This window comes from Corvus kubaryi, unplaced genomic scaffold, assembly GCF_017639235.1.
Source record: "Corvus kubaryi isolate FWS band 111438036 unplaced genomic scaffold, C.kubaryi_AGA036_p1.0 65149, whole genome shotgun sequence".
Lineage (NCBI taxonomy): Eukaryota > Metazoa > Chordata > Aves > Passeriformes > Corvidae > Corvus > Corvus kubaryi.
The window spans coordinates 94296-122113 of NW_024581794.1; the positions used below are offsets into that span (position 1 = coordinate 94296).

A 27818-nucleotide genomic window follows, 5' to 3' on the forward strand; every position below is an offset into this window, starting at 1 on the left:
ATATTTTTTAAAAAAAGACAGTTTTCCATACTGTTCTCTGTATTTGTGTAGGAAGGTCTCTGTATTTATTTAACACAAAGGCAGAAAAATTAATTCTAGGGCAATGGCATCTCTTGCTGTATTGTTTAATAGTATAATGCTGTGCTTGTCAGCTGCCAAAGATATATAAAAGTTTTCCTTACTAAAGCATTGCCTGAGAAATGTCCCCATGTGTTTCATTTTCCTGTGTTAAATCTGGCAGCAAATCTCAAGTATTTGAGACTGATGCCATATATGACTTGCAAGCACAAGAGGTTTAAGAGGAGCTCAGCTGTTCCATTCTTCCTTCTGATCCTTACACTCAGCAGTTGCACCCCAGCCTGAAGGACAGGCCAAACCCATGCAGGCTCTCCTGGGTTCTTTCTCTTCTTCCCACTGTGGAAGTGCTACAGTGACACATGTTTTGGAGACAGGTCTCTTACCCGCCATTAATGCCGACAAACTGCAGGTTCTTCTTGGTGTTGCTCAAATCCTTCTTCCCATCCCTTTTCTTCATGATAGATTTGAGTGTGTTCTCATTATTAGCACATACTGTTAGAAAGGGAGACAAAGCACTTCTATCAGTATAAATCCATAGCCGTGCTTTGAATGCAGCAGCATTAGACGATTTTTCAAAACAGCTCTCTATTTTTCAACAGCTCTCTGTTAAGTTTACCATCTGAAGCTGGGTTTTCTAGTATTTATGTATATACAGTCATGGTGTGACATGCACATTGGAAATACAGAAGAACAGCTTCAAAATCAGCTCTGGAAACTAGTTAAGCCTAACTTTCCCATCTTTCAACATGCTGCTAATCTTCATGATGCTTTAGAAAACTTCAAGAAAAGACACGGGCTTTTTGCTTTTCTTTGCTATTTGTGAAAACTTTTAACACTGAAATTGGTTATTCTGTTAACAAAATCTTAATTCTTAGTGTCAGAGAGCAGCAGCTCCTTGCCAAAATGAACACATTAATACAGACAGCATGTTTAACAATATAGACAGCATATTTAAAAAACTATTCAACAGGGTGGGTAGACTCAGTCAAGGAAGGTCTTTCAGATTTAGTATTCAATGAAACAACTTTTAAACCAATCTCGATGCATAAGACAGGTAAAACATGCATAAAAATTTAAGTATTTAAAAAAAAAATTATTAACCCTTTATCTTTCAGTAGATTTTTCTTATGAAAACACTAAATGGCATTTCACTGATGCGTTACAATCTGCCATTTAAAACCTAACCACTACGTGCAGACACAGGGTCTCACACTGTGACTTTCTCCTTAGCTGCATCTTTTCTTGCTTTTGCTTTTCTGAGAATATTGAGAACCTTCTTTAACTGTATTCCATATTCAGACTCCACCAGCATGACGAAAGGTGAATGTGAGCCAGTTATTACCATAGAGACCTGAGGCAAGCTGATCATCCGTCAGGTTAATTGGAGTGAGAGCTTTATCCTGAGAAGAAAAAGACTTCCTTCCCCGAGCAGCTTCCACCAGGGGAGTCTTCTTCTCCTCCTGAGTGGGCACAGTGTCCTGCTCCAATTTCAGCGTTCGCAAATTTGAAGTTAAATGTGTGTTTGCAAGTTGGCCATGAGGGATGTACTCCAAAGTAGCACCTGCCAAAGAAGACAGTAGGCATCACAGAGGAGTCAAATGAAAATATTTCCATCAATACTGTGATCAACAGAAAAAATCCAAGCTGGAAAAAAAAGGGTACTGCTTGTGCTTTAAAATACTCTTTTCTGAGAACCTAATAGGAAAAAGACTGTAACTGCTTTCAGAAAATGCAAAAAAATGGCCATGAGTTTTTCTTTTGATAAAGACATACAATACAAGGACAATCTATAAAGATACTGGCTTTAAAAATGCATGAAAGGAATAGTCCTTCCTTTTCCTTCTCTTTCAGTATGAGTAGTGACCCCAGCTCCTGCCACCCTGGCTCAGGGTGGGCTCACTGAGCTGCTCCTCGATGACAAGCCTGAAGAGCACAGCACATTCACAGGCTCTGCAGGGTTCCTGCTGCAATAACAGTAACCTTTTTATGGTACTTGTTTTTTAAAAAATGTCATTTTCCATGAAAGCAGAAATTTTTCAGGAAATCTTCCTTTTTTCCCAGTATTCTAGCTAATTCTGAAAGCTTCGTGCTTTGCCCAGTTACTGAGACAACTGCAATGAACTCCCACACACTACATTTCTTTTTTTTTTTTTTTTTTTGGACAGAATTGTACTGAGCTAGTAGCTGTATTTAAATCAAATTCCAAATGTTTGGGTTATACTTTTTTCCCTCGCTGATTTGCTGGCATTCACTCACTTTTTCCCTTTGTGTATTTAAAAGGCAGTGCTAATTACGCACAGACTTTTACAGATTCCCCTGGAGTTACTCCAGCTGTGCTATTACAACTGCTCTACAAATCTGCACAAATACTTTTGTTTGTGCAACACACTGAGTGTTTTTTTACACACGTATGCCTCCCTAAGTGATCTTGTTAGCCTTCAAGGAAAAAAAAAGCTAAAGTTTAAATTGCTTTAAACACTATCACTTTTTTTCTTTCACTCTCTTCTTGCACCCATGATGTGTGCCTCCGTATTATTTTTTGCCTTTGTACTTATCAAGAATTAAGGCACAGCCTCCTCATTCAAATACGAGCAGCACTGCACAGGGTGCTAACACACTGTAGTAAGGTAAATTCCAAACCCTATTTTTGAGACACATAGCTACATCTCTGTCTAGCAAGCTGTTCTTGTTAGACTGCCTTTCCCCCTCGTTACTTCACCTCAGTGAATTTTTCCTACAACAGGACATAATGAAGCTGATTTTTCCAAACACTGTCACTTCCCAGCAGCTTCCTCTTTTTTGTTCCCATTCCCACCCAAGTCTCTGAGTTACTAACCAAGCCTCACCCCGCATGCATTTCTCAGGGCACCTTCTTCAGCCGTGAGACCTATTGCCCAGTTCCACCACTACTTATAGCTTCTCCAACATACAGGGGAAGCTGTCTGCAGGGAAGGGCATGCAGCAGGGTATCGACAGTCATGTCACTACAAGCACAGCAAAAAAGCTTTTTCTTAAAGAGTGAAACGTGTGTGTGTGTGTGTGTGTGTGCGTGTAAGAAGGCAGCAGCCTCTCAGGGCCCCCTGGGTAGCAGCAACTCTTCTGGAGACATGTCTGAGCACTTGGGCACCCATGAAAAGCAAGAGGGAAGTCCTGACCTTGCTCCCCCACCACTCCCCACTTTGCAGCACTGACTGACTTTGGTCGAGTCTCTGCCCAACAGCAAGCATCATCCCTCATCCAACAGCTGAGGAGAAGAGGGCTGCCAAGGTGATGGAGCACCAAGCCAAAACCAATGATTTTTAAACTCCCTTAACTGAAAAACAAGCGAACTGTCTATCTGCTTGCTTGGAGTGGTAACAGGTACAATTAAAGAGTATAACTACTTCCAGCTGCAGCTGGTGGTGGCTGCCTGGGCTGGTTTTACCAGGTCACCCCTTCTGCTCCAGACTGGCCTCTGAGGACATGGGAAGGAGTGGAGGAAACCTACTTTGAAGCATCAGGGATATGCAAAGATTCCAAAGATGCCCAGGTTTGCTTTCAGCAGAACTGTCTGCATCCTCTGCCAGACATCACAGTTCTCCTACAAAACCAGCTGTGACAACTAAGGCGTGTCTGGAGGGGCAGGTGGGCTTGTGCATGCCAGAGCTGAGGGCAGGACTCTGGCAGGGCTGCGTGGGGCTCCAGCCTGATGTAAACCAGCAGCAGCACCTGGTGCACCCTTGTCATCCCCCTGAAGCCCAAGCCTCCATTTCTCCAGGTGTCTCCCTCCTGCCCTGGGACAGGCAGGGGAGGGAGCTGCAGGCTAAGAGAGAGAGAAAGGACGACAGTAGTAGACTTCTCTCCCCTGACTCACAGCCCTTCTTCAACCTGCCTCCAATGCAACAAGATCTCAGTAGGTTCTCTCTTATGGTTCATGCATCATTGGCTGAGAAGCACCACACTGAATTCAGGATATAGAGCATGATGTCCGTGCCTTCTAATGAAGAAAAAAAGGGTTCTGCTCAGCTGGCCCCTGACAAAAGAGGATTACATCAAGACTCGAGGGCAAGGAGACAACAAGTGTGCATTAGGCAAATCAGTCAGAGCACTCATTCTCCCTGCAAAGCTCTTAGATGTCTACACTTACTGCATGTACAGTACCCAATGATGAGGGGAAGAGAGCTTTGGGCTTAACTCAGCATTAATGCTGCAAGCTGTAAACTAGCATTTAATATCAGGTCCCAGGCTTTCCCCTTTTCAAGACAGCCAACATAAAGACACTTGGAGAGCACCGAGTTTAACCACAGAAAAACAGACAGAGGAAGGAGCTGTGCCACCCAACATTATGGTCAATGATTTAACAGATTAATCTACTGCTGTGCAAACCTAAAAGCTGAATGAGAGGAGTTCCTTCTTCCTCCAACAGAACTGCAGGGCCACTGGTTGGGGCTGGAGGCAGCGCACAACTCTCCAGCATGGAAATGAAACCCTGGCTGAAGATCACCACCAGTCTACACGGATCTTAAAATAAGACTCTTCCTCTCACTTCACAGAGGTCTCAAGTATGGTTGAGCAGAATCCTTCTCCAGGTCACGAAGCACAACACCAACAGCAAATTCGCCAACAGGTCAATACTTAGTCAGGCACTGCCTCCAGACAGAAGCCCTCAGGCAGACTTCCCCTGATGATATTCCTTAGTTTACTGTTCCAGGCAAATACTGCAAACTTGATGTAAGTTTCTAAGTATTGATACGGAATAGCAAACTACAGCAGGGAGCTATCAAGAACTTCTAATGTATTTTGCAACGTAGTGCGGGATTTTGGAAAAGTTCAGGAGTAATTTACAGGCAAAAGTATGACAGAACAAAACAAAAAAACTTGCTGACTTCAACTGTACATGAACACACGCAGAAAGCTGCTCTCATCAGTTTAGGAGGGAAACAAGTGACTGAAGCACCCTCAGTGGTTTAGCTCCAGTGGTTTGAAGGAATGAGAGCGCCTATTTTTAATTTTTTAGAAGGAACCTCCTCTCATAAATCACTTGTGCTTCTTTCGAAAATCTCACAAATTGAAATCAGGGTGACAGCAAAACTGCTACAGAGAAGCAGCAGTTACCCATGCTATTTCTGGAACCTATAAAATCTGTCTACTGTTACTAAGATGCAATTTTCCTTCCTAACTGCAGACCTTCCCTCACATTTATGACAGCACAAGTAGTCATGCTGTTAGCTGGTTCAGGGGACTCAATAGATTATTCTGAATTTGCAGTGAACTCATGGTAACAGAAGTCTGGCCTTCACCCGCTTTTGAAAAATTTCCATTTAGTTTGATGGAAGCAAACCTAAGTATTATTATAAAAACAATTTAGCTTGACAATACTTTTATCCCACTGGAAACCAAGAGAAGTGCAGACAAGGCCGGGGGATTAAATAGCATCAGGATGAGAACCTAGCTCTGGCTGGAACATCACAGGCTTCTAGCTTAAAAAAGCGCACGAGCTTATTACTATGTGGTAGCTGCATAAAGATTTTATTTTTAACATGTTGGTGGTCAGTGCAAGCATTTATTTGCACAGTATGTTTATAATGGTCAGTGATACAATCTATACATTCCCCACTAAAGACAGTGCACAAATATCGTCTGGAGCATACCTAGCAAGGAAATACTTCTCTTTCACACTGCATGATTTCTTCACAGCAGAAATAAGCTCATTACAAAATTATTTTGACTGAAGCACTCAAAGTCTCCTCCAGTGGTTTTAAATCTTCATGCCTAAAAAGTTGTTTTTTTAATACAAATAATTTTAATCCGCTTTCAATTTGGTCTATTTTTCAGAACTGTTGGAAGAAGAAAACCCATTTTCCTAAGGTAAATAAAAAGGCAGTGATGAGCAAACATGTTATGTTTAAACATTTACAAAGATTGATAGTAACCCACCCAACCGATAAATTCAGTACCTTCAGAAGACTAGAGCGTAGTTGCATTTTAAAAGGTACTTTTGAGCCATTCCAGGTTAAAAGTCAGTGAATTTAAAAGTTCAAAACAAAAAATTGCCACATGTGGGCTTTTTATACAATACACTGTCAGAAGGCAGATTCTCTTGGGGCCCAGGCATAGGTAGATGTTGAACTACCATTCAGCTCCAGGCAAAACACTCCTTCTAATAGGATGAGGGCTGTAGTAAGAGGACTACAAGAACAATCTCATTTTCATTCTCTCTTTAGCTGTTTTCTCTGTGCTGAGAAGCTGCTTTCTATCCCCAAATTGGATTGTGAATCCAGTTTGTTGAAACTGGAAATTAAAACGAATTCCTTTCCTTAAACATGACTGACCAGAAAAAGATCACACATCTTTGAGTCAGCTAATCATCTTATTTATGAAACACTCTCTTTTCCTAGACAACTGTGTGTGAAGCTTGGTGAGAGCCATCCTTCATTTTCCTGATGAGGGGTGGATCACAGTATCTCACGATGCTGGGCACAGCAGGAAGGTCAGCTCAGAGAACTTCTTTCTTTCTCGTTCAGAGGATTTGATTTTCTCAGATGAAGCTTTATTGTTGCTGAAATATGACAGTACTTCCTTGGGAAAAATGGGCATCTCTTGCCATTAAGTATTCATAGATGTGCCTGTTACCATGGGAGCTGAACTCCAAACAGAGCTCAGTGCCTGAACATTTTATCCCTGTGCCACAGCACAGGGAGAGAACTGGGGCTCTATCTAACAGACAGCCTAGCAGGCTGCAGCTTGCCACTCTCTAAGCAGCAATAAATTTGAAGAGAAAAATAATCTACACTGTGGCAAATTATGCTCTTTGCTAACTGAAGCAGAAGCCTGGAGACAGAGCAGCTTTTAGATTCAAACACTGCATGTAGTGTGCTACCAGAGAACCAAACCAGCAAATATTGTAATGCTAATAATGACAACAGTAAAAAGCTTGTGCTAACATAGGACCAGGGAAGGTGTATCAAACTTCTCTGAAGAGGTTTAGGGAATTTAATTCAAATAATGTCTTTATAGGGCAGTTACTGACCAGGTCTCTGCTCTTCTTCTGATATAACTGGATGGATATTTAAAACCGAGAAAACCCTGCTAAACACCCTAGCTCCTAATAGAGAGGTTAGTACCATTTTTAAATGGCATTCCCATTTGCGCTTTCCATATTGTCACAACTAGCAGAAACCACCTGCCACATGAAACATGCAGAGGAGGCACTGTGTTCCCTGAAACACCAGCCAGACACATGTAAATAAACAGTACTCATGTGGCACGTAAGTGGGACCAACTGCATGGCTGCAGATGCACTACCTTCCAGAGAATGTGGAAAATGCTTCACATATGTCAGTCACCTTCTTCCCAGCAGACTGATGGATGGATCCTGTTTGTTACACAAGAAGGAACATCTGTACAGAAGCTTAATCTGCTGATAAAGGCATACATCCATGGCAGAGTTGGAACTTAGGGCTTCCTCCACTTGCCTAAGACATAGGTACAACCACCACAATTTGTAGCAACCCACAGCTTCACACAATCACCACCATACCTGTGCCACATCAGCACAGGCTTCCGAGCCTCAGGCAAGCCCCAAGTCTTCAACTGCAATGGCGTGGTCCATGCTGCCAGGAAAGAAGTTGCTAACCTGTCAAACTACACAGTATTCAAGAGAAAGGGCTGCCAAACACAAGACCTGTAAAGAAAAACGGCTTTCTCCTATTTCCTGCATTATAACTGACAACACAGGAAAAGATGACCATGTCCACACTACCTCATTAGTCCTACACACTGATTTGGGAGAACCAGGGCCTTCTCACATCACCGTCATTCTTTCGGTCTTTCCACTGTCCCTCAGCCTGCTTCCCCAGCCCTGGTTAAACTTAGAAGTTTAGAATCTTGGAAGATCTTTCCACCAGATGGCACATCAAGATGTCCTTACCCTCAAGACTTTCTGACACTACTTGCTTCCTACTTTCTTTCACTCCCTAAAGTTTTAACTCAAGAAGCTGCCTCCTTCCTCATGATGATTCATTAGTGTAATACTTCCACTGGGATGCTCAGTTAGGATTGTTCTAAAAAGCAACTGTAAAACTGATACCTAAAGATCACTGAGGCAAAATAGCCATTCATTTTCAGGTCAAATGTGCTCAGGTAGTTTTTTAGGGCATGGCAGATCTGTTGTTTTTAAATACCATTCTCAAAAACTCCCTACCACTGAAAGACATCCACCTACAAGACTTGTAAAAAGTCCATGTAATTAGGACCCGCACAAGTGACTTTAGGCTTCTGGCAGGTATCTTACAAAACACATCATACGAGCATTCAGATCTAACATCCTGAAACTTCTTTAAAAATACAGTACAACAAACAGAGGAGATTAATGCACTCATCTCCCTTTAGGCTTCATATACGCTGTCTGGTCTAAGAATATGGATCAATTAGCATCTAGGCTTATGACCCACATCCATATGGTTAAGCTGGACACACAGGCTGCCAACAGCAGCTAACATGACTTTGCAGAGTGGAAATGCTCTCATCTGGCCAGTAGGTCTGAATTCCCTCAGGTCACTAGGGCTTCTGAAAGACAGTACATATGTAAATAGGAGTTGCCGAGTTACAGAATGGAAGGTGATTATTTTACAGCAAGCAAAATACCAATTGCTAATAGACTTGGTTCATAGATCATCTGAGAGATCTAAGGTGTCTAGGGATGAAAACTGCCAGCCTCTGTCCTGCTCAGCAGGCTCCAGCTTTCCTGCCTGCGTCTCCATCACCCGCCATAAGCTGTGTGAGGGAGGGTGAGATGGCAGAGGCCCCTGCAGCACACCCCATCTCCCCAGCAACAACAGGCAGAAAAATCTGCAAAGCTGAGAACTTGACTAACGTGCTACCTCAGAAGCAGCGTAGAACACTGAGCCATTAGCATGGCAAACTGGTACCCAAACCACATGCCTCAAAGCCAGCTCAGGTATTTTTGCCCTAAAAGAAACTGGCCTCTAAGAGATGCTTCCTAAGAATGCTCTTTGAATAAAGCATTAAAGATGATGCTACTGATGCTAATTGGAAACCAGACGCTTCCGCCTCTATTTTCACCGTTTTTCTAAGAAAATGAGGCTTGTGAGGTCACACTTCTCTCAATAACTTAAACTCGATTGCTTATTTGAACTGAACTGGAATAGAGACTCAGTGCTCTGAAGGCTTTTTGTGTTTACACAGGTTTTACAGAAATCAGTCTGAGATTCCAGGCATGGAGAAAGGGGCACTGGCTGAGTTGACACACACAACACCTGAAAAGCTACATCCAAGAGAAATAAATGTGAGGAAGGACTTATTAAGAGCTCATAAGCTATCATGAGATACTGATGCATGGGGAAAAAAAAGGCTTTATTAGTTCAGTGATTACAGAATTATTCAAGTTAGTGCTTCATTCAGCAAAAAATCTTTCTACAGAAATATGTATCACATGATCTGTAAAACTGCAGGAACAGGCAGAAGGACCAGCAGATAAATGTATTAAAGGCAGTATTTTCAAAATAAATAGGAAGAGATGGGGTAACATTTCAGGCTTAAGACCTCTTTTCCACTCCAGTTCTCTGTGGGTCTAAACTGTTATAGCCCATAGCTTGATTTATGTATGCAGTCCAGGCATGTAGTTCTCACCAGGGACTAAAAATAAAGAAATTTTACACTCATCATCCACAGCTAAAGATAATGGCATTACAAGCTAAAATAAAATTATTCCAGAATAATTTTATCAGGAATGTGAAATCTGAATCCAAGTATGAACATTTTTAGTAAATATGATCTATTTCTCCACCTGTGTCTAAATACTTTCAAGCCTCTAGACTACAAATTTGATACTGTGCAGTAAAAGCTGGGAAAGGAATTAAGGATTTACAGCTAGTGATAACTCTGTTTCACTGTTTTCACAGACACTTTTGATGTCTGCTAGATACCCTTACTATTATTGTATCACTACTTGTAAGAAGACTAGAATATAAAGTGCATACCAGAAAGATAAAAACATTGCTTATATAGTACCATATTGCATGTATGCAGACAGAATATCATATATTTTCCTTACTGCTACATAAATGTTGCTTATTCCTTCCCTATGGGAACCTAAACATTTTACCTCAGCTCATTAAATGGATGATTCTATTTAGCACATAAACACTGAAAACAATTAGATTTACCAAGCTGCATTTTAAAAAAAATAGGTAAATTTTAAGACAGTAAGCAAGCTGCAAGAGCTTTATATAGTCATCTGGATTAGCCAATGACATTCTGCTGACATTAAATAGTACTTACTCAGGGCTTTTGTCCCAATTCAGCATCTACAATACAGGTGCATTTGCACCAGTTTTTCCCTTCTCCTTAACCTCTTCTTTCAGTCACTGTATGGCAGGAGCAAGAAAGAAGTATCTAACAGCCACTGCCAGGCATTACATATTGGTTTCCAGGAAGCCACCATTTATAAATTTAATAGTAATGTGGTTGGATTCACCAGTAAGGTACCAGAAAAAAATGGCTAAGTTTTAAACTAGACTATCAGACACATAAAAAAAAAAATTAAAAAGTAATCAACTCTACCCCAGGGAATAAAGAAATCCCTCAAACTAATTGTGTATACCTTAAAATTAATAAATAAAAGGCAAGGAGTATTTAAATCCTGATTCTTGCCTTTCCTGAGTGTCACCAAAACCTCCAGCAGTAATTATGCCTTTCAAACACGAGGTTGTAATTAGGGATTACGACAAACAGTTACTGGAACAGAGAAAGCCCAAGATGTGGTTTCTGTGAAGCTCTCTGGAGTTGCCTATTATAAAGCAATCAGCCCTACTGGAATGGGGAAAGCACCCCACAGGTCTCTGTCTGAGCAGCACAAGGAACAAAGGCAATGGAAGAAACACTATGAAATCCAGGGAAAGGTCTGTGGAAACAAGTCAGTTTGATACAGACACTGTATGTGACTTTCAGCTCCATCCAATCTGACACTGCTGTTTTTAAAAACATGCATGCCAAGTTTAAAATTCCAAACCCATGGGCATTAACCTCAAATACTCCTAAAGTTATAAAATGAAGTCAGCATGTTGCACAGTGGTTAAACCCTTCATAATTTTAGACACCTTTCTTGCATGGTCAGAGCCATGGCACCATCATCATCAGGACCTTCAGAGCCTGCTGGACTGGGAGAGATAAAACCACCTGTGGTTTTTCAGCTACCAGTGATGGGCTGGACAGAATACCCAACGGGTACATTCAACAACAATGCTCTGTGCTTCCTTGGGGAGGGCTACAACACAGCGGCTTCCAGACTAAGCGAGAGCCTAGTAGGCAACTGACCTGCAGCCCTGCAGAAGAGCCGGCCAATGTACCAGACGTGTGCCCGGACTCTGGGCTTACCTGACGGGGAACTTCTCTCCATGCACTGCTTCTGAAGGTCCAGGCTCCGCAGCTCCTCCGTACTGGCGTATTTCATGACAGAGTTGATGGAGGTGAGGGTGCTGATGAGCTGTGAATTCAGAGATCCAATCTGGGAGTGGGGCTCCCCAAAGGCTTCTGCCAATTCACTGTAATTTTCAGCAAGCAGCATCTGCTGTTCCTGCAGCAGCTTCTGCACACGTTCAATGTAGTGATCCAAGCCTGTCCTCAGCTCATGCGGAGGCAGAGGGCTCTCCAACTGACCACTGACTGGGTCGCACACAGACTCTCCCCCAACACCTATGCTCCTGGTGCCAGTCGGGACAACCGGCAATGGAGGGGGTCCACAGGCGATGCTCCTCATTTTCAGACCAACCAAGTAGTTCTCATAAACACTTATCTGTCCAATGCCACAGTCTTTGGTTTTTATTGCAGAAGGCTTTTCAAAGCCAGGGTGGCTAGAGAGCACGGTGCCGACTCCAACCGAACGCATCTTAGTAGACACGTGTATGTCCTTCACCCGGCCATCCCCTACAGCCACACTCCGCAACTCCACACTGTCCGTGCTGGTCTGCTTATCACAGCTGCTCAGAGTGGTGTTAGTCCCACAGTCCACCAGGCAGGCCACCTCTGTGCTGGTGCACTGGCTCACCATCTCCAAAGCAGTGCTGGTTTGCTGGCTAGCTGTGGAAGGCATGGCCATCACCATCGCCTCTGCCCTGGGTACAGCCTCTGTGACTGTTTCACGGGACACGTGTTCCTTGGGCACACAAACCACCACGTTCACCGAGCAGTCCCCGCAGCCCACAGACCTCACCGCTCCAACCGCCCGTGCCATCTGGCAAGGGCTCGGCACCTCCGCCAGCTCCTCTGTGTTGACACCTGTCTCACAGACGCTTGTCTCTGTGCCCACTGACTTATCATGCAGCTCCATGGACCTCTCTGTACCCTGATCTTGCACCTCTGCCCTCTCCCTCACCAGCCATCGGCTCATCAGGAGCTCGGGGCCCGCAGCTGCGCTCCGCGTGGCGGGTCTGCAGGAGGTGCCGATGCTACTCATCTGCAGATGGTTTCCCACTGACGAATCAGCAACCTCCACGTGGTCTCCCACCATTTGGTCTCTCGTTTGTATGACAGCCTCCACCATCCTACTGACAACATGGGGCTGAGCCATCATGGCTTTATCCACCTTTTTTCTAGACCCAGCTGCCTGCAACTCCTGTTTTAATTTGGTCATTTCCCTGTCATGGGTGGTTTCCTTCAACTGAACCTCTAGTCTGTAAATCTTCTCCTTAAGGGCTTCAATGGTCTGCTGCTGAAGCTCTATCTCTTTCTCAGCCTCTGTAGACAATCCGAACATGGCCTCTGTCACCCCAACTCCACACTCCCTCATTTCTTTCTCTGTTCCCACAGCTACTTCTTTGTGTTGCCTTGCAGATCTGTTGTATATAATGACATCGTTCATGTTCTCATCAGCACCCACAGCAACAGATCGGGCTTCTTTTGCCAGACTTTCTCTGTTTACCCGAAGGTTTGCTGGACTTTCATAGTTGCTATCTTGGATTTTTTTCTCCAGGGCTTGCATCTCAGCAGTCAGCTGTCTGAACTCCTCTATCCTCTGAGAGCTCTGTTCCACACTCTCCATCTCTTCCTCACAATCTATATACAGTTCTCCACCTCTTCTCACCTGAGACATGTGTTCCCACTGCTCTGCATTTCCTGCACTGTAGGATCGCTTTCTGAAACCGTATGTGTCGTTTTGAGTGGCTTTCCTGTGGTTTTTGAGCTCAGCCATCATGTGCCTCTTCTCCTCCTGCAACACTGAAATTTTGACCTGCAGCACAGGAATAGTCTTCACTTGTTCCTCAAGCTCCTTGAGACGCTTGAGGGCAACTGCCATTTGCTCCCTAATGTGCTGCAGATGCACCGGGCTCACATTGGTGACCGGCGTGGATATTCCGGAGCTCATGGGGCTGTGACGAATGGAACTGCCCAAGGAGGAGCTGAAACAGGTGCCATAGTCGCCATTCCCCTGATACCCATTCTGCAGGTGCTGAGACATGTGACTGTACCCACTGGATCCCACAAAAGAGGGGAGGGAGCTTGTGGAGCCCATACCTCCAAAGCTGGAAAGTCGAGGCCTGCGGACATCTCCAGGTGTGACCTGCATCATCCTCTCCTGCTCCAGTCGCCTCCGTGTTTCCATGAGGGTTTTTGTTACAAGGAGGTTGTGCCGAGGAGGCTGGGGGGAGGGAGGAGGAAGCTGTTTATTCTCTGGGACAGTTAAGTAGGTAGGAGATACTTCAAAGGAAACTGAGGGTTTTGCAGGGACGGACAAGGTTACTTGACTCCTCGCTGCCGAAGACTGCTTGTTTTCATCACTGTTTGATGAAGAGAGAGACTCTGTGGAGGTCCAGCCACTGCACCGGCCACCAGAGTTCTTGGTACCCACTGAGGCTGGTACAGCTTTCCTCCCCTTTCGTATATTTAGTTTCTTAATGGTATTCCCCTTTTGTATATCATCCACGTACTTCAGAAAATCTAAGTCTAGCTGGTAGCCATAAGGTGTTTCCACAAAATAGGTGTCTCTCCGTTCTTTTTCATCTTCTCCATTTATAGTAGCTTCCTCTTTTTCTGGAAAAGAAGAAACAAAATCAGCATTCAGTAAACTACGCACTCACAAGTGCAGAAAGACGGGTGCTCACTGCATGCCGGAGGCAGAAACTGCTGCTGCAGCTCAGCGAACAGACCGACTTTCCGCTGACTGACCCTTAACACTAAATCCTGATTAACTTTTAAAAAGTTAATCAGTGGGGTTTCAAATGCTGAGAAGTGCATACCCACATAAACGCGAACACATGCATACACACAGACAGTGTCTGTTAATGAAGGGGCACAGACAGTAGCTCAAAGCTGTCCTTGCCCAAATCCTTCCAGTCTTCCCATGCCTCACCGAGCTTCCACACATGCTACGTTATCATGTAAAGACCACAGGATTACAACGTACCGCACGAATCATCTGGAGACCAACTTGTCTAGAGGGTGCATTCAAGCAGGTGATGGGAACTCTGACCCCAGTCCTTATGCAACCGATGCCATTAGACTTTACACAGCTCTGCAGCGCTGTTTTATGGCTCTGGAAGTGTGCTCTCAACTCAGCTCATATTACTTCCACCAGCACCTCTGCCTCTTTCATTTCAAACTCCGTGAAGCCCCCACCACCACGACAGGCAGCTTAAGTCCCTTCCAGCAGGGTCTCGAACCCCACTGCTTAGGGACAAGAGTCATACAAGAGGTGCACCCACCTGCCCTCCACATGCAGAACTCGCCTGTTCCCGAAGTAATCTAAATAAAACTTCAATACATCTGCTGGGTTTTCTCAGGCTGCGTATTTATATGCAGCACTGCCATACAACCTGCTCCTCCCTGGCCTCATACTTGGCAGGAGTAAAAATACAAATAAAGAAAAGAAAAAACCAAACCAAAAACGGAAAAACAACTATTGCAACTTATGCGCTGGAGGAATAAAAGCCGGCTTTCCGGTTACCTGAGTTAGCCACATGTCTCTGCCCCCACACTGCAAATTTTCCAGCCACGTACGGCTGTCCCAGCTTCATGTGTCACACGCCGGAGCCCTGCCTCCCTCCAGCTCGCTCCTGCTTCGCCCCATAAGGAAGAGCCGCCGCCCCCGCGCTCCCCTCCGCGGGCTGCTACCGTGCCTGGGCGCGGAGTCAGCGCTCCCCTTCGCTTCTGAAGGGAGAGCTTTGGGAGCCGCGTCTTCTTAAAGGAGTATAAGCCTCAGGGGAGGAGGAGGTAGGGGGCAGAGAGGGGAAAAAAAAAGAAGCTCTCGACTTACTGCAACTACAGGAAGTGACTTAATGTTGCACTAAAAAGGTTTTCGGGGGGGGGGGGGGGAAGCTCTTGTTTTTCCAGTCTCCTTGGCATACTTAAGAAAAGCTTTGCCTACAGACAGTGTAACTGCCTTCATGGCGATCCGTCAGGCTTTTGGCTGCCACAGGACATCCCGAGCAATAGATGGGAGGAGGGCACTGCTCAGAAGAACCCACCATCCCCAGTTCGGGAAAAGAACAGAATGGAGGCACAGACACAGGCACGCACATGTGAGAGCCACAGCAGTGGGACCGACCAGAACACCTCAGTACCTCGGTTCTGCAGTGTAGACAGACGGTTCGACAGACACAAACAACGCCCCCCCCCCCCCCCCAGACCACATGTTTCTGGTGAAAGACCAGAGTGTCAGTATGGTGTGGTATTTACTTACAGATACACCCAAAATAGCCATCTAAATACCAGTGGAAGCAAAAATACATCCATACAAAAACACTTCAGACACATAAGGACACACAGCTCAGTTCTGTCCAGTAGGACTGCCTCAATGTCAGACGGGAAAAATCTCCAGGACTCCCGCTGCCAAGGAGAGAATGAGAGCATATTCTCTGAATTACTCTTCCTCCCTGAAGATTCTCATGCTGGCTCCATTCCCTGCAGACAAACAACTCTCCACACCCCACGGCTCCACACCCTAGGCTGGTCCCGCCTGCACCCTCTGTTTGGCCCCACTCTCTTGTCCCTCATTCCCTGTACCCTTCTGGGTTCTTCTTGCCTTCTTCCCATGCTTTGGATTTCTCAGCCATTTTCTCTACTTACATCCATTTGCTTGCACCACCAATTATCGGCCAAAACCTGGTTATACTCTCACCCCTCATCTCAGGTTTTGTCCTAGTCACTTTACCCAGCCCATGTAAATTCAAGCTCCATTGGTTTTACCTGTTGTCCCATTTTTCCCAGTTCCTTTCCTCTGCTTGTCTTGGTCCTTGTCTTCCTACCCAGCAACATCTCTGATTCTCCCATCACTACACCAGTGAAGTCAAACATTTTCTCTGAACTGTCCTTGGGCACAATACTTAAGTGCTGGATGAGGGAGGAAGAACAGACTCTTCCTCGTTGGAAGGCCTAGGACTTAAGAATTAATGCACCTTTGGAAAAATATTCATAAAACCTCTAAAAAGACATGCAAATCTCATGTTCAGTCATGGGAATCAAACTGGGATCTCTAATGTACTTTCTTCTTCATGGAATTAAGATTGCTCAACAGAAACCTATAAAAAATAAATAGTAGTAAAGAAACAACCACACTGACACTGAATCACTCACTAAACTTCTCCACAACACATGCAGACAGCTCAGTGTCTTCACAGTGGAATCTCTCTGGTCCTCAGCTGAAGCTGGCAGCAGTGCCAGGACACAGTTTGCATCTGGCGCAGCACAAGACGGTGCATGGAGCTGACTGCCTACTGCTTCTCCTTAAAACAACACAATGGGCATTCCACCAACCCAATCCCAGTATTGTCCGTTGATCCCTGGAGACGCTTCTTGATACATTAAGACAAATGAGGATGAGGCATTCAATCCACTACCACCAACACAACACTGAGGCAGCATGCAGGAGCTGTGCCAAGCCTTTGTGCATTTTGTTGTCTCGGAGAAAGGGCCAAAATGGGTGTGCCTGTTAAATATGAAACAAAACAAAATGGATGGCTGTTCTGAAGCAATAAAAATGGTTTTGTTGGTTCCAAAAGGAAAAAAATATATATAATAAAGATGAAATTAATGAACACGTGGTAAGACTGCAGCCCTCCTTTTCAGCCCTTAGGTGGTGGATGAACCATGGATACTTCCTAACTTTGGTGGGTGAGTACCAAGTGCTACACCAGCAGGTACCCCAGCTTAACCTCAGAGGAAGCAGTGTCCCTCCATGCCCAAAGACCTCAAGTGAGCGAAAGATTCCTATGCCCACACACAGAGAAGTATTATAGCAAACACCACACTGTACAAACACTCTTGTTAGGCTCCTTGTCTCATCCTTGGCCAGTTGATCATGGACACTGCTAAAGTTAGAACTATTCCCTAGCCTCTGCAGAATATCAGGCAAATATTAATCACGTGTGCAGATGCACAAACACATACACTTTTGTCTGTACAAATGCTGCAGACACTCTTGTTTTCATAGAAAAGGAAGGTTGGAAAAGACCTTTAAGATCATCAAGTCCAAATGCAATGAGACACAAACACATCATGTTTTAAAGCCAGTACCAGTGAAGTAGAACATTCTGTGAAGAATAGAGCCCTCGTTGTGGTACTGTCATTATTAATGCATTTCTCCAGAAGTATACAAAGACTTCATTTCCCTCTCCCTGCTGCAGGATAACCATGGGAAGGACACAAGTGGCATTTAAAAAATGTACTCCTCAAATCTCACTTTCTGTACTGCTGGGACTGGCTCTGCTCAAACATTCCAGTCTTGCCAACCTCTATTAAACTATATCCTATCCAATGCACTACACAGGAACATCAGTATATTAAAATACTGAGTCTGCTCTACCTGAGTCCACACTAACCATGGCAGCTTCCAGCCCAGGAGAACTGGAAAAGAATAGAATATTTAGTTTCTGTGCTACAAGACTTCTCAGGAAGACAAAAGCAAGGGAAATGTGGGCACGCACTGAGTTTTGGTTCTGCAAGCCAGAAAAACTGTACTGTAGAGCTGCGCCTTGGAGGATTCAAGGGCAAAGAGAAGCCATTGAAGATGTATTTCCAACACTGAAAGTCTGAGGTGCCTTGAAAAATACAGACATCCCATGTTAGGCCTGCTCTCCACATCTGATTATGATATCTGCTCTAATGCATTTTTATCATGGATCTGACTGCTACTAAAGTAGTCTTTTTCACTGAAATATTGTTATGAATAACAGTCTCCTTCCAGAGTTGTGGCGTAAGATAATTCATAAAGAATGCTGCAAAGGAAAAAATACAAAGGCAACAGTTGGCATAAATGGAGTCAAATCAGTATTTTTGTATGATCAACTTCAATTTGAAAGGTTCTCTGGGGCAGGAAAAGGAATTTAAAAAAAATTATGACTTTTTGATTCCTTACTAGAACAGAGAAAAAATTGGTGCGCTTTCCCCTTCTTCTCCCACCTCCAAAACACTACTTTTGTTCTTTTCTTTTTCTTCTCTTTAGCATATATAAATGACTATCAGCCTCACCTTCCGAAAAGAGCCAAAACTCATGAGGCCACGCACTTTTTTTTAAAAAAAGCAGAACTGAATATTTGGCCATTTTTTCTGTCATTCTCCTTTTCAAGTGCTGGGATTTGAATGTAAGTTAAAACAACCACAACAAAACCTCTTGGAAAATAGACCTTAACCTTCCACCCTCATTTTATCAGTTTTCTCTTGGCTAGCAATATACAGAAGGTGCCATGAAAATACTTGCTCCCAAACAATTCAGTCTAGCTCTCTCCTGTTTTCAAAAGTGCTAGTGGGGAAAAAAACCAAACTAGCAGTTGACCTAAAAGATTTTTATTTTATTCCAAAAATCTAGAGGGGAAAACTTACAGAAACAGCAAGTAATTTCTGTACTTTTCCAGACACAGCAGGAGCATCAAGTGTTTTATTTTTGCCTTTGCAGTTAAAGCACAGGTGTGGAGTACACAGTGCCCCAGCTGGCTGCTCATCTTCTGCAAGGAGGAGAGGCGTGGCAGCACAGCAGCCAAGCCACCAAGCTGCTCATGATCATACCCAGTGCTGCGTGCTGGGATGACCCAGCTCTCCTTGTACAAGAACATGGCACAATTGGGACAACTGCCCAGAACGCTACACTGTACTGTGGATGTGGCTGGTAACACCTTCCTCTCTTTTTCTGCCATGCAGAAACAACCAATAAATATTGCCTTGTAAGGAAGGTAATCTGTTTTGCTCATGCTCAGCTACAGTTATGCCCCAAGCAAACGGGATTTAACTCCTGATGCACCTGATGCTGTTGGGTATAGGGTATTACAGTCCAAACCAGAACACCCCAGCCAGAGAGGGATAAAAGACCCTGCTATCAAATCCACACTTACAGGTGTGGAGGATTCTCCTGTTACAGAGGAGCACTGACAGCACATTTTACCAAAGAAATAAATCTCCAGTGTAAAATGTTTGCTGCAAATTTAATCTGAAAGAAAAATGAGGAGTAGAAAACTGGGAAAACATTTATATATGGTTTTTAGATTACTTTTCAAAATTTATGTGTCAATATCCCAGCTGGAGAGCTGACTTCTAAATCTGACATCTAAATACTCAGTGCTTAGGGTGGGGGCTGTAATCAGAAAACGGGGGATAGCAACTTCCCTGATGATAACAGAGAAGGGCTGAAGCTACGCCACTGTATAATAAACAGGGTTTTATTTCACGATGTAGATGCTCCAGCTCAGGTATTTGCACTGGTAAGCCACAGAGATGTGAATTAAGGACAGCACCTTAAATCAATGAACATAAGCAGCACCAGATGAAGAGAGATGGTTCAGATGGCTGCTATGTTTTGCTAGGGTTGTTAACACAAACACCAGGGCACTGGGCTAAGATTGCACATTTACCATGCAACACTGGTAAAAGAAGGAATTTGAAGAATCAATCTGCTCTTTTAATACCATGCTCTTTCTCGAAATACGATGATCACAGAAATAGGAGAAAAACTCAAAACAATCACAGCCACAAAGCAAATAACATTAAAAGCATCACTGCATGCCCTTGTAGAAAGTGCCTCTCCAGCTTTCTTGCAGGCCCCCCTTAGATACTAAGAATGTTGCTGGAAGGTCTCCCTGGAGGCTTCACTTTTCCAGGCTGAACAACTCACAGTTTCTCAGCCTGTCTTCATAGCAGAGATGCTCCAGCCTTCTGATCATTATAATGACCCTCCTCTGAACTCACTCCAGCAGGTCTACATCATTCTTATGCTGGGGGATCCAGACTTGAGACACAGTATTCCAGGTGGGGTCTCACAAGAGTGGAGAAAAGGGGGAGAATCACTTCCCTTGGCATGTTGGTCACGTGTCTGTGGATACAGCCCAAGGTGCAGTTGGCTTTCTGGGCTGCAAATACACATTTCTGGGTTATGTAGAGCTTCTTGTCAAACATCCCCAAGTCCTTCTCCCCCAGGCTGCTTTCGGTCCATTCTCTGCCCAGCCTGTAGTTGTGCTCGGGATTTCCCTGACCCAGGACTTTACACCTGGCCTTACTGAACTTGAGGACACAGGCCCACCTCTCAAGCCTGTCAGTCCTTCTGGATGGCATCCCTGCCCTGCGGAGTGTTGACCACACCATACGGCTTGGTATCACTCGCAGATGTGCTGAGGGTGCTACCACTGATCACGTCACCAATAAAGACATTAAACAGCACCAGTCCCAATACTGACCCCTGAGAGGGGAGTCACCGATCTTCATTTGGACATTGAGCTGTTGACCCAAACTCTTTGAGCACAAACATCCAGCCTATTCTTTTTACATCCATCAAATCCATGTCTCTCTGGTTTAGAGACAAGGATGCCATGTGGGACAGTGTCAAATGCTTTGCATAAGTCCAGGTAGATGACATTGGTCAATCTTCCCTCATCCCACCATCCACTGTAACCCCACCACGGAAGGCCCCCAGATTTGTCAGGCATGGTGTGCCCTTAGTGAAGCCATGCTGGCTGCCAACAACCACCTCCTTATTTCTTATGTACATCATTTTCAGGAGGATGTCCCCCATGATCTTGCCTTGTACTGAAGGAAGACTGACTGGCCAGCTCTCGCTTTGGTACTTGTGATCAGATGGATGCACTAGTCACTCACTGTCACCTCCTCCTCAGGGGTCAATTCCTCAACCATAGAACTATTTCTTAACCTTGCAGAGGTTAAGAAGAGACTCTAGCTTCTCTTATTCTTCCTTTTGGTACGTTTGCCAGCTATGACAGAGCATTTTGGTATCACATAGGAAATGCTGAGAATGCTCACCAGCCAGCTAATCAAAGGAGCATATATGCAGTGAATAGCCTTTTTGGTGTTAGAACGGGGTCTTTCAAGGTCACATTACCTATTTTTACAACATTAAATGTTTTCTTTCACATGGTACAAAAAGACTTACGTACAGAAGTTATAGCTGAGCATCACATAACCACAGCTAAAAATTATTTCTGTGAGCTGAAAGCAAAAACCACCTTCCAAAAACACACCTCTTAACCCTCTCTAGTCTTTTTAATGTCTAAAAGTTTTACTTCTAGAATCTCTGAACTGAAAACTTGCAGCTCAAACAGAAGTTCATTTAAACTAGAAAATACATACTGTAAGAAAGGTGTGCAAATTAATTAATCCTGAATAAAAAAATAATCTTTTTTATGAGAAATATGTTCCTGGGGAAGTAAAAAGCACAACCATCTTGAGAGTGACTGCAAAATGCCCCCCATTAAAAATTCACAAAATCTGATTTATATTATTGACAACTCCCTTATTTGAGGCTGATAATAAATGTCCTTTTCAAAACACTTGGAATAGCTTGGTATCTGGCACTTTGGTGCTGGGACATCTTGTGTGTGCACCACTTCAAGGCCATTAACCAAAAAAACTAAGAGGCCAGGCTGTTTTGCCTCCATCCCAGTTCCTGACTCACAGGTCCCAAGGGCAGTCAAACTACGAGTGGCAGGAAGCAGGGCATGGGTGGGAAGGGATACAGTCATTAGCTTAGTCTGCTAAGTGCCCCACCAGCAGCAAGGAAGAGCAGAGCAGACACCATGATGGTGACTGCTCCTGTTGCCAACAGCACTGCCACTTCTGGATAGAAACAACTGAAAACGGTGGCCACTTTGGCCAATTGCTGTCACAAATCCAGATGAGGGTGTCCTGGGGCTTTGAGCATGATGAGCAGGTCTACTATCAGGCAAGTCAGAAACAGCCTTAGTTGCATTTCACTAATGTGCTTCCCAAATCATCCTCCACCAATGCCCCATTAATGCCCATGTCAACCAATGTAACTGAGACAGAAACAGCTTGTCTTACACTGAAAGCAAATCACTGAATTGGTGACAGGGGCTCAGTTGACTCAAACAGAGAAAATGCTCTCCCCTGAAAGATGTATATTTCCTCATTATGAACTTAGCCTCCTGCTCTCTCAGTTATCACTGGGAAGAGCAGTGAGGTGTCATCCTTTACTTCTGAGCTTGAAATGGGGGGCATCTCTGTCCTGTTTAGTTATGCTGGAAAACTAGATGCTAACATGGCAAGTCCAAACCAGTATGAATGTATTCTATTCAAGCACTTGATTCCCTGCACTTTTTTTTCATCTTGCAGTATTTGTCTACCTGAAAACTGTCCTTCATCATTCCCCGAAGTATTTATTTCATTCACATTCTACCATCTGCATGCTTTTTGGCTCCAAGCATATTTGTGAAAAATGAAGAGCATTCATTGTAAAGATACTCTCCAAATCAGAACAGCTCAGGCCTGACAAAATAATCTAAGTTTTTTAATAATGTAAGGCAAACAGTAGATACCAATCTCAGGTTCCTCACAGCCTGGGAGAAAGACATGCAGTCATCTACTCAATTCAGTGGGAGAGAAGTTCCGTTTCACACCATGGCCCTCTCCTTAATGAAAATGCATCCCAACAGATCTGAGCTTCAGACCACCACAGTCCTCTTTCTGTAAATACATCCCAATAGATCTGGGCTAACTGTGTCAGCCAGTGATGCTGATGAACACGAGGTTGACTCCCAGTGTTGATGAAGCACCTTGCTGTCCTCTGTGGCACAGGAGAAACTCCACAGCTCCCCTACTTCTCTTGCCAACACTTGAAAAGGTGGCATACCTGCCCCACTCTTCCAGCAGTACATCATCCTCTGCTGCCTTACACTACTTCATTATCACAATAAAAGTGACGAAGGAAAAAACAGTTAAGAAGTCCAGGGCTTGAATCCACATAGTAGGATGGGCTTCACAAAACTCAGGTAAAAGGCTGGTAAAGCAAGAGTAGCAAACTCCCAAATTTTTATCTTCCTTCCTTCCTTATCCAAATCATCTCCCCAAAGGAGTCATGGATGCAAGCTGGCTGTTTGCCTGAAAACATCTTTTTACACAAAGGTGCATCAGTGTTACCTGCTGAAGCACAAGCAAAGAAGGCTCTATTCACTGTCTATCCAAGAGCTACTGAATCACAAACCCAAAATATTTAGATTTATAATGCCATTACCCTTCTGTGCTTATAAGTCTTTGCAGAGGTGAGAAGTGGAGAACAGATACATAGGGCTATTGTAACAGGAATAACCATCAGGAAAGAACATGGACTCCAGGGATATAAACCTGCTGTGGAGTATTAAAACTGATTTACAGTTTCAGTTTCGTCTTACAGCTGTGCAGAGAGTGGAAAAATGTAAGAATTGTCTTCTGCAAGAATGCTTCAACAAATATTTGTTTTTATGAGTCCTGGAAGGACATTATTTTGTCACATGCTTGCCTCCATAAGAAATATGGTTTATGCTGCATGACCAGTATGATATTTCAAATACTGGGAATTGTTCCCTCCTCCCCTTTTTTATATTAATTTAGTATGGATTCCTTCTATGAGATGTGTATTGCTTTCCAAACTTCAAAAGCCTAAATGATTTGTATTTGCCAAAAAAATTGAAAGCTTTTCCTCTGCATTTAAAACAGTTCAGAACAACAAACTGATTTTCTCAAATAAGTTAAAAAAGCAATCACCAGATTAAATATGGAAAAGGTCATTATTACAATTAATTCTTTATGTACATTCTAAATAGCTAAAACCAGTGGTTTATAGTTGAAAGTCTATGAAAAATATTCAAAATTAGCAACTTTGAGGGCAAACCTTTCTGCTTTTTTTTTTTTTTTACTACCTTTCTGCTTTTGAAGTGATGCTTTGCAGCAAATAGGTTCACAGCCCCGCTCCCTTCACTGGAGCTTTCACAACACCGATCTTCCATGAGAAAACCTGGGCTTGTTGAAGGGAACAAACTACTCTGTATGTAAGGACAAAAACAAAGAGGCCACCAGAGGTGCCTGAAACTGCAAGTGCAAGCTCCCTTCAGATGGCAGCACTTGTGAGACAACCCGACTCACCCAGCACCGTCAAAAACATGAAAAAACCCCTCAACCCATCCCAACTTAACATCCTATTAGAACATCAAGGGTTGGTTTTAGCAGAGCCAGCCCCTCACCCACACCCATTCGAGGATCTCACTCACCGATCCATGAGAAGCAAACCCCTGGATGTTACTGTGTTCAGTTTTTCAGCAAATTAAGTCTGAAGCACACTTCTCCTTTGCCTTAAAGGGACTGCATAGTCCTGACACATCAGCAGGCAGGGAGCCCAGTGGTTGCTACAGAGCATTTATTTATACTCATTTGGAATTTCCTGAGACAGTCCCAGCCCGGCAGCCAGCCCAGCCCAGCGGTTTCCTTCACAGCACTTCACATGCTGTGCAATGCCTCTGGTTCCCCAAGGGTTAAAATACATTAAATGGGCAGCAGGACAAAAGGAACTGTACCAAATGACACACTAAAAAGATGCTAGTTTTTTTGTTTTGTTCTTTTCAGAAGAAGACACATTTAATTCCCAAAAGGGCATTATAAGTTCAGGTCACTTCTCTTCCACCCTGTGTTCTCCTTTCCTCCCAAGCTCTTCACCCCCCACCTCACTTATTTCTCACTCCCACATGTGGACTGAGAGCACAGAAAGGTTCAGTGATATAATTTGGGCAGAACGATTACCCCTGTTGTAACCACCACTGCTTGCAATTTTGTCTGTGTTACATTCAATCTTGTTTTATTTATGCTTCTCAAATGCAGGTTATAATTTGAAGGATAAAAATAAAAAGTTCTAGTATATGTTTTCTTTTTTTTTCTGAAACACAGCCAAAATATAGAAGATATCCTTCATGCTAGTAAAAGCACTTTGAAAACAATGCACAGACATATCTGATTTTTCCATATTCAATTTTCTTGTTTCCACATAATACCAACTATTAACTGAAGTAAGGGTAACTGGGATTCCAGATGCAAGAAGACTCACTGCTCAGCATCACAAAAAGAGCCTCAAAGCCCTGAGCTCCATCTCTTTTCACCTCTGCTTACAACAACAGTTGCTGTTAAAAGTGAGAGACTCATTTAACAAGGGCAAAGGTCCTAAGACTTCACAGGACTAAAGGAAAATAACTTTATTTCCATGTTTTCCATGCAGATTCCCAAGAACAGTTAAAAAAAAAGGCGGGAGGGGGGAACGACATGAATTCTCAAAACAGTTTCCAAAATCACTGCAGACTGGAAGAGCTGTGCTTCAAACAAAAGTAGGATCTTGTGCTGCAATGGCAGGAGCAAGGTCCAAGTCCTCCACAATGCCTTCAGCTAAAATTACACAGACTTCCAATAAAAGTGTTTCCTGAATGTCTGATGGTTTCAGTGGCATTTAATATGAAGTAAAGTAATATACAATACTTCCAGGCATCAGCTTTTGGACTCTAAAGTAGGTTCTGCCCTCAAGGTAATTTTAAATTTATTTCCTTGAATTACAAGTCATTGAAGTATCCAGTATAAAACATGAGCTCAGGAAAAAAGTCTGAAGAACCCAACTTGCTTCATCTATGGACCATAAAAGTATGGAATTTTAACTGAACTTGGTTTGCTCTGTGCTCTAACTACCCCATGCATGAAGAAAAACAGCTCTCCATAAAATATTATTTGGGAGCAGTTCCTAACCATGGTTTGAAGTTTCTGCTAGAAGATAGAAAAACTCTAGGGCAGCTGACACTCAACCCATGCTTTCAGTTCAGGGAAAAAGCAAAAATTCAGCTCTTGCAACACTGCCTGGAGCCTGCAACCACGACTTTGTGCTTGCTGGTCTTCAAGCCGTATCATTCAACCAGCCAGGTGAGAATGAGCAGTGCAGAGCAGCACTGGGTGTTAGTGATGGGCATCTCTATCTCCATCAGCAGGTTCTTCACACCTGGGGAGATCATTAAAATAACCATCAAGTTTTCTGTTGTGAAAACAAACATGACACTTGGAATAGCGAAGTGAAGAGAAGAGAATGGCCAGAACATTCTTCTCAAGAGTTAGGATTCTGCTCAGAGGAAAAAAAAAAAAATCTCTTAACATTATATGGTTTCATTTTTCTAAAAAAAGACAGCATGATATCCTGTTTAGAGAAGAACAGATTTTAGCAGCTGTCTCCACATGCTCCATCTGTTTACCATTACTCTGTGGTTTTGAGGGCTCGACATTTGAACAGGCACTTCATCAAGTCATGCACCTTGAGTGGACTGTCCTCAAAACACTCTCCAGGCTGAAGAAGACCTGCCACGAGTGCATGTAATAACCCAAAATGAGTATCAGCACATCAGCTCTTGTCCAGCAATTCAAATATGGAGGCACATGTCTGGGTTAGCACCAGTAAAACCTAAAGGCAATGAGCATATATGTATTTATTTTCTTGGCCTTTGAGATCATTAAAGTGTCAAATAAACTCATTCAGCTACTGTTTGCAGTAGAAACAAAACTGAGGTCAGAGAACAGCTCCCCAGTGACTAAAAAACCTGACTTGGTCTGAAGCAGAGTCAGTGTAAGGTTTGGTGTATGGGCAGCCATCCAGCTGATAAATTCTTATCTAAAAAGCAGGTTATTTCACACCCCTTCTGAAAACAGAAGGCAGAGAGGGCACAACGGATCTGTGAAAGGCGATGGATGAAACACAGCTCTTTAAAACACGTGCCTCCAACAGACCATTTCCTCAGCAATGGAGTGGCTCTGCTTGGAAAGAATGAAATAATCTGCCTGATTACAGTGATACAGTCCAGGGGAGCACAGAGCTCGGCCATACACACCACTGTCAGGTTTATGTTCCTATCCCCAAAAACAGCTGCTGCATTTTGATGAAGTTTGGATATGGGGTTCGTCTAGATTTTAATTTGTGAAAGAGTGGGCATGTGCTATTTTGTATTTTTTTTTTCTTTACAGCCTTCCAGAATTTGGCAGCTGGTTTCCATAGAATTATTTAAAATCTGCTAGCCTTTGAGGTCAGACATGAAACTGATCTGGCCCAGCCATCTCCTTCCTAGCAGATGCCTCTGGAAGGGCATAAGAAGAAAGCAAACACACAGCAACATTTCTCCTCTTGGCGTAGAGAAACCTGCAACCCAGAGACTTCCCAAGCTGGAGTGGTCCAGGATGGGTTTTGAGTCACAGTGTCAAATGTACATTTTCAGGTGCAACTGATAAATGCACCCCATTACTATCATTATCTAGTCGAAGTTCACACAGAATGAACTTCAACTACTTGTTATTTTGTGTGTCCTCAGGTAAGTAACAATCCCTACTGTTCTCCCAATGTACCTGCTTGGGAAAGCTTATGGTAAGAAATCTTGTGGGAGCAAGTAGACCATTCAAGCCTTCGAATCTCGTGAAATATTTTTTGTCTTAGAATCATAAAATCACAGAAACTTTTAGGTGCCAACAGA

General features: G+C 43.6%; 1 protein-coding gene across 3 annotated transcripts in view; it reads right to left on the reverse strand.

Annotated features, from left to right (window-relative positions):
* Positions 1 to 27818, reverse strand: part of LOC121673058 (KN motif and ankyrin repeat domain-containing protein 1-like) — a 129336-nt gene that overhangs the window by 12455 nt on the left and 89063 nt on the right. For 2 of the 3 annotated variants that reach the window (XM_042046095.1, XM_042046096.1), the window contains exons 4-6: positions 11455 to 14106; positions 1421 to 1639; positions 462 to 570 (exon numbers count right to left, since the gene is read on the reverse strand). In XM_042046095.1, the coding sequence (XP_041902029.1) occupies positions 462 to 570; positions 1421 to 1639; positions 11455 to 14106 (2980 nt within the window). Of the gene's footprint in view, positions 1 to 461; positions 571 to 1420; positions 1640 to 11454; positions 14107 to 15019; positions 15305 to 27818 lie in introns of those variants that run through there. The other variant, XM_042046094.1, reaches the window with a different exon arrangement.